General features: G+C 37.8%; 1 protein-coding gene across 2 annotated transcripts in view; it reads right to left on the minus strand.

The window, feature by feature from the left end:
- The window catches only part of Slc9c1 (solute carrier family 9 member C1), a 75,280-nt gene that overhangs the window by 2,410 nt on the left and 65,098 nt on the right, over positions 1-7,772 (minus strand). For both annotated transcript variants that reach the window (XM_028785241.1, XM_028785242.1), the window contains 3 exons: positions 5,042-5,173; positions 4,737-4,922; positions 2,804-2,930 (listed from right to left, as the gene is read on the minus strand). In XM_028785241.1, coding sequence (XP_028641074.1) covers positions 2,804-2,930; positions 4,737-4,922; positions 5,042-5,173 — 445 coding nt within the window. The remainder of the gene's footprint in view (positions 1-2,803; positions 2,931-4,736; positions 4,923-5,041; positions 5,174-7,772) is intronic.

A 7,772-nucleotide genomic window follows, 5' to 3' on the forward strand; every position in this document is an offset into this window, starting at 1 on the left:
AAGGAGAGGGGGAGGGAGGGAGGGAGAGGAGGAGGGAGGGAGGGAGAAGAGGAGGGAGGGAGGGAGGGAGGGAAGAAGAGAGAGAGAGAGGAGGGAGATGGGAAGATAGATAGATAGATAGATAGATAGATAGATAGATAAATAGATAGACAGAGAGAAAGAAAGACATTGAAAAGCAAGGTACAGTAAGTCCATGAATAGAGAGATATGGGGTAGGTTTGAGGGTCCCAGGTCGGAGAAACAATACATAAAAATGCCCAAATATTAGAGACCACTAGGTCTTTGTTTCAGAGGAACCCAGAGGAACCATTGGTCATTTGTCATGTCTAGGTTTTTGAGACTGAGGAGAAGAGGTGGCAGCTGCAGAACACAGATAGTATCAGCCTCAGAACCATAATCTACAGGTACTGGATCTTATGGTCAGTAGAAACCTGTGTGACGACAGGATTTTATATCCACAAAAATGCAAATATCTGGGAGCAGGAGAAATGTCTCAGAAGTTTAGAGCATATACTATTCTTCTGGAGTTTGGTCCGCAGCACCCATGCTGTGCAGTTCACAATGACCTACAACTCTAGCTCCAGTGAGTTTTTATTCCCTGCCAACCTTGAGCACCTACACACACACACACACACACACACACACACACACACACACACACACAATTAAAATATATTCAAAAGTTTTAAGTATACACCAATAGAATGTAATAAAGATAAAATTCACTTAGAATTAACAGCATAGCATTGGTAGTTTTACTTGACATATAACACAGGTCTTTTCACATTGTAACCTGAAAAGTTATTATTTTAATGATTATGTAATAATCAATCTTCTTGATTAAATTGTTAATTAGATAGTAATTTATTATACAGTTTCACTGATTCTGATATTCTATATTTATAATGATGCCCAATTATCTTTTTACACTTTTTATATCTTTGTAATAAATGTCTAGAAAAGGTTATAAAGCTTATTATTTTTAAAATCTCTATAAGTTCACTAGTTTATACTAGTACCAATAAAGTAAGAAAATATATCAGATTTATTATTGCTTTTTCATAAATGATGTACATATATATCATTTAAATATATATTTAAATATATAATTAAATATATAAATGATTTAAATATACTTATATATTTAAATTATACATATTTAAATAGAAATATAGACCATTCTATATTTCTATTAAATATTAAATATATATTTAAATCTCACTATGATGGGTAGTCCTTGTAAACTTGGGTTTAAAATCACCTAAGGGACATTTCTGAGTGTGTCTTTAAGAGAATTTTTTGAAAGGTTTAACTAAGTAGAAGCCACCTTGAGCATGATAGTGTCATCTCCTGGGCTGGGGTCCTGGGCTGAGTAAGAAGAGAAAAAAGAAGTTATCAAGCTGAGCATGTCATTCATCCCTCTGTTTCCCTACACATGAATGCACAGTGGTCAGAGCACCTCACTTCCATTGCCACATCCTCCCTGTGGTGATGAATTATATCCAACTGGAAGCCAAAACAGGCCCTTGTTCCTATAAGTTACTTCTAGTTAAGTATTTGGTCACAGCAATGAGGAAAATAATGAAAAAAATCACTAATGAAGGTGAAAAACTTGTAAATCTTTTATGTCATTCAACTGATGAGGAATTATAGTTCCTATATAATCCTATTTGCTGTAGTATAGCTTTTATCATATGAAATTTGTTTAAAGAATAGACCTTCTGCCAACACTATCCAGTGATTCATATGTCTGCCATTCAGAATGTAAACAGTATTTTATCTTGCTATTGATATACCTGACATTTTCTTTTGGAGGAAGAGCTGACAATTCTGTCAACCATTTTTCCCATATTATTTTGGTAATTATTCAGGCTTATACTTATAGATGAAATATAAATATTTCTAAGTGTAACTCTGATATTGTATATTGGGATAATTGACTTTGGCTTTTGCCAAAGGGGAACTTGATTACATAGAGGACACCTGAAAGGGCAGTTAATAAAGTACAGTTCTGGCGTGTCTGTGAAGACATTTACAGAGAATAGAGTTGACTGTATCTGTAGGCATTATGTCCAAGAAACTAGATCTCATGATTTCTTTTACCAGGAATAGTCAATTGTACCAGCTATAAGCTTCTCCAGATTTTGTCTCAGAGTCCAAACCCGGAATATAATGAAGCAGAGCTTTCTATACAATTTTGGCTTCTCTGTCCCACACATATTGTGACTTACATCTTGGATACTTTAAACTACTGGCCAATGAGAATAAAAGAAGTTGGAATGTGGAGGGAGCAGGGAAAGGAGAATGCAAGAGAGAGATGTAAAGTTGCAGGTACCTAAGGGTGCTTGAATGCTAGTGTCTGTTTCCTGTTTCTTTCCCTTGCCTGGGGCTATGGGGTACTATCATAGGTCTTGGTGTGTGAAATATATTGTCCTGGCTTCTTTTGGTATCTCTTTGCCTCCTAGATGCCATGAGGAAAAAGAAAAGTCCCACCCCCTCAGGCTTCTGGTCCCATGATGTTATACCCACTCTACTTTCTATCTTCCTACAAACCTATGGCAACAGAACAGGTAAAGAACAGACTGAGGTTTCTGACATCATGGACCAAAATAACTTCTCCTCCTGTAAGTTGTTTATTTCATGTTTTTGTCATAGTGATGGGAAGTTTAACATGTCAAATATGACAGCTAAAGGAGGTCCTCAATACTCTAGGCAGAATGCATGCACCTGTTCCCAAATGCGGACCACTATTTTATGAAAGGAATAAGAATCCTTATAATCAAGCCCAATACAACTAACTCACTTTCAAGATCTGGTTTCATAGAGATCCTACGAGGTGGGATGTATTTTTTTACATTCCATCTGAATTTTCTTACAGCAACTGAAGTTTGAGTAATCATTACTTTTGTGAAGTCTTCCGTGCCTTGTATCTGAAAATTAACAAAATACATATTAATTTCTGAATGCCTGTTTTGCAATTACATGTTGCTCTGGCAAGCTGGTATTCTAGATCTTCAGCCTCCTGACTGCTGGGATGACCAACATCAGTCACTACACCTGGTTCTGCACATACACTCTTCCTCCATGCATTTGGGCATCTTATTTCATATAGATTTCATGATAAACTAACTGATAGTTTGTTTTCTTTCTTAACAACTGAAGACCAAGCCACACTAAATATGCTGCTGCTTATTCTAACAGAGCATTTGAGATATAATTTCTTTGCTAACTATCAGAAATTGCCAGATTTTGTATGATTATATGATTAGTAATAAGTGAGAGTTATTGATAATGCATCTTCAGGATGACGTATTGTTCAGTCATTCTTAAGGATGTTTGGATATGGATTAAACCTGGGGAACACTCTTGAGGGTGATCATTCCACAATAAAATTTATTGTAAGCATCATTTACTATCTTTTCCTTTTTGAGCTATTAGTAGCTGGTAAGGCCAGTCGACATTTTAATTGACAGCTGACGGACTCTACCTTATGTCTCGTAGTCTTGAGTTCAGCACTGTTAGACCTACAGCTTCTGCTCTAGTAACTCCTGTGATCTCTCAGAGAAAACTCCACTCTGACTGCATGGACCATTGCAGCCACAGCTGCTGTTCAAGCTTCAGCTCCAGCTGCTTTAGGAGACCTTGCTCTGAGGCTCTAATCAACCGCTCTCCAAGCAACTTGCATCTTTATAGGATTCCACTCCAGGCAAAACAAGTTTCTGTCAACTTGTGGTGGGTAATTGTGTTCATACTTTAGCTTTTCTTACAGAAGGCAGGAAACAGAGCTCTCTTCAGTGACTCTGGGCAAAGCTTGTGTTTAGTAATAAAAAAGATATGATCGGTGCATATTCAAAGGGCTACCATTGGTAGAACTGGAAGCCACACACACAGGACTGTGATTAGTATACTACAAGAGTACCCTATTCCTCTTTCTATGTAAACAAGCTATCTCTTAGTTTCTTAAAATCAGTCTGGGAGGCCTCTTTCCTGTATATTCTCCCTTAGCATTGGAATGCTAGGTCTAAAATCTCTCTCCTACTTATGGTCTTATTTCAGATACAGCCAACAGTGGTAGCTGAGCAAAAAGTAATCAGGAACCTGGACATTCTCGTTCTAGCAGTGGTAGAGGCCACTGCAAAAAGGCCACTGAAAGGTTGTAGAGAGACCATAAGATGGTAAGATAGTGATGGGTGGCTGCTGTACTGAAAATGCTGAGAACAGAAAGCCAAAGTTAGAAACTGAAGCCATGGAGATGGGCAGGCTGTGGTTGCTAGGAAACCAAGGATTATGGAGCAAAATGTCCCTTTGAACTCTTAACATTTTAAAGAACAAAGTATTCATTTTTTTTATTTATCTTCTGAGTTGGAACAAAATTGCTGCCACTCTATTTAGTGGGGTTTGTTGGGACCTTCTAGAATACTGTTGATACAGTCTTTCTGAAATGCATGAATGAAATTAGTAGGTTATTTTTTCATAGGTACCACTGCACTAAAATGTAACTGTGGCCAAAATTCTATTCCTTGTTGAGTTTTGTTGGCCATTGGTATTGGATGGAAAATGCTTGTGTCTAGGTCATTGAGTGCGAAAGCAATCAATGAACACTGTCTAGGTGAATGCACATGGTTGTAGGTAAGTATGGGATAGTGGGCTGGAGGGAGGAAAGAAGGAGAGGGGAGGCCAGAAAGCCTGACTGTAGTGGCAGTTTTTCTAATATCAGTGGATTTTGGTTTCTGTACCTGATGGCATGTCACAGGAATTAGGGAAGGTGCCTTATAAATTTTTCGCAACTGACAGTCTTCTGCAGATCCATGGATGAGTACAACATGGGTTACTGTTTCATCATATATGTCAGTTTTCATGGTCTTGGGTATGTCTCTTACGAAGACATTGCAGAGTTTCAACTGCATCTTGTAGTTCCAGTCCTTAAAGAGAGAAGCATAGCTTCATGTCATTAGCTTACAGTTAGTTTCTGCCCCTATCTCTGTGCAAGTTTGCTTGGGGATATGAGTAGGTAGGAAGAATTCAGAAGGACCCCTCTTACCTCAAAAGATAAATGTTCTCGGATCTTTTGGGCAGTAATGGCAAGTCCAATTTTGTGCCACATTTTATATTTCATGTTAGGACACTTTTTTTCAAAGCCTTCATACAAGTGGCTAATGGGAATAAAATATGTCTGGAAAAAGGGAAGATAGAAATTCAACAATTTGTGTAAGCCCATGGCTAAAAAAATACCTGTCATCTCCATACAATGACATTCAAGCTAAGAATTAAGATGCATGTTGCAGCCCAGAAATCTCATAAAATGCATGTATTAGCTCAGACTTATAATCTTGAAAAGACACAAGTCTAGAAAGATTCATGGTTCAACAAGGACTTTTCAGCTTTTATTTTTTATTTTTTAAAACTATGTTTTTCTGGGTGTAGTCTGGTGTTTGCACATCTTGGAGCTATATCAAGCTAAATACTAGTTGCCATCTTACATTCTTATCTTTATTCTTTTCTTTGGCCAATAATAGCTATGTATGCTAATGAGACACAAATCAAGCTACTTAACCTACCCCACACCTTATCAGCTTACAAGGTTTTGTGTCCAGGACTTTATAAATCTAGTCCTTTAATGCTTTTGACACATACATTGTTATCACTGAGTTTATCATGCAATATAGTAGACCACTAAAATATATTCTTCCAGTGAACTAAAGTGTACTCTTGACCAACACCTTCCATTTCCCCTTGCCATACACTTCTGGTAACCACCTCTCAGATTGTTCTCTGACTTCTATTTCAGATGGCTTGGTATTAGCATATAGTAACATGACTTATTTTTATATGTTACATCTTATGATCTTGTTGAGTTTGTTTGCTAGTTGTACCACTTTTCAGATGGTTTTGGGGCATATTCTCTCCATGAGGTCATTACACCATCACTGACTGACCACATCCTTTCCAACCTGGATACCCTGTATTTATTTTGTCCTCTTGAGTTTTGTGGCTCAGACTCCAGTATTCTGCTGAGTGAAAATGATGAAACTGTGTGATAGAAGAAAGGGAGCCTTCAGCTTTTCCCTTTCATTATAATGCTAGCTTTTCACTAAGTATATGCATGCATATATGCATATACTTAGTATGCATGTATGTATGTATGTATGTATGTATACATGTATATGTGCACAATCTGCCTTTATTGTGTTTGCTTATTGTCCTTCTATCCCTAACTTTTCAGACTGTTTATTTTATGAATTATTGCTGAATTTTACAAAGTGTTTGTGATGGAGCTTGAGATTTTGGCTACTGTGTTGTTGATGTGGTAGCATATCACCTTGACTGGCTTGTATCTTCAGTCATATGAGGATACTTGAGATACATTATACTTGATAGTGTGCTTTTGTGTTTGGGTTGCTAGCCTTATTTTGAGAATTTTTGTTTCTGTGTTTGCCACGAGTACTGCTCTGTGGCATTTCTATTTTCATTTCCTATTCTTCAGGTTTTAGTGTTCAGGCGAATTCTGGCCTTGCAAGTTTGGAAGAAATCTGTCTTCTTGCTTTTCTTTCCTGCCTTCTTTGGTGCATCTTATTGTTAAGCTGTGCTTTCTCACTTGACTTTCTCAGTTCTTGTAAAGTTCATACTGGAGGTGCTGAAATGGATTTTTACATAGCTGTGAAAAAAATCACTGGAGGGTTTGCCAGTATGCTGGCAGAAGCCAGTGCATAGCTGGCTTGTTTGCTTGTTTCTCTTCCCCTTCTTTTCTTTTCCCTTCCCTTCACTCTTTCCTCTCCTACCACTCCCATTTCTTTTTTATTGACGGGGGCTCTGTATGTAGCCTAGGCCAGCTTCTAAGTCACAATTTATTGACCACCACACCTGGTTTTCTGTTTACTTTCAAGGCTTAGGTTCCCTTTGACTGTCCTTACTGATTACATCATTTCTAGCATCCCCTTCCCCATTTTTTTAAAAAAAACTGGCATCTCAATCAGCATAGAGCAAATCTTAAACCTTCCATTTGATCATTTATTTCATGTTTATATTCTGCTGATATTTCTTATCTCTCCTATGTTTAAGAGCAGTTTCTCTTTAATAATGTATGTTTTCCTTGAGTTTGTTGGCTCTGTCTGTACTCATTGCTTTAGTGACATATTAGCTCAGTGCATCCTCTGGACAATATTAACATTATTTTTTACACAATGCCTCACTCCATCCTGCCATCCATCACTGTTTAATGTTTCTTTGTATGTATAAAAATTATAGTATTAAGAAAAGGCTTTCAAAATTTCATGATTCCTGATGACACACTGTAGAGATTACAGATTCCTCTCTATTCCTCTGAATTGCTGAGGTTTGTTACAGGTAGCTATTAATTATATAGTCACCAAGACTCAGTGCAGGCTGGCATTTGTAATTTGCTTGGATTAATTAATAGATGGCGTTAGGTGGGTTCCAAAACAGAGCAACATGAAAGTAAATTAACTTTGAAACTACCTTCACTCTCGATCCTATCAATGCTCCCCTTCAGCATTGACATAGTAGATCTAGAGAAGGCAGTGCTCCCTCTCAGCACTGACACAGTAGATCTAGGGAAGGCAGTGCTCCCTCTCAGCACTGATACAGTAGATCTAGAGAAGGCAGTGCTCCCTCTCAGCATTCTTACAGTAGATCTAGAGAAGGCAGTGCTCCCTCTCAGCATTCTTACAGTAGATCTAGAGAAGGCAGTGCTCCCTCTCAGCACTGATACAGTAGATCTAGAGAAGGCAGTGCTCCCTCTCAGCATTCATACA

The sequence above is a fragment of the Grammomys surdaster genome, unplaced genomic scaffold (assembly GCF_004785775.1).
Source record: "Grammomys surdaster isolate TR1022 unplaced genomic scaffold, NIH_TR_1.0 125167, whole genome shotgun sequence".
NCBI lineage: Eukaryota > Metazoa > Chordata > Mammalia > Rodentia > Muridae > Grammomys > Grammomys surdaster.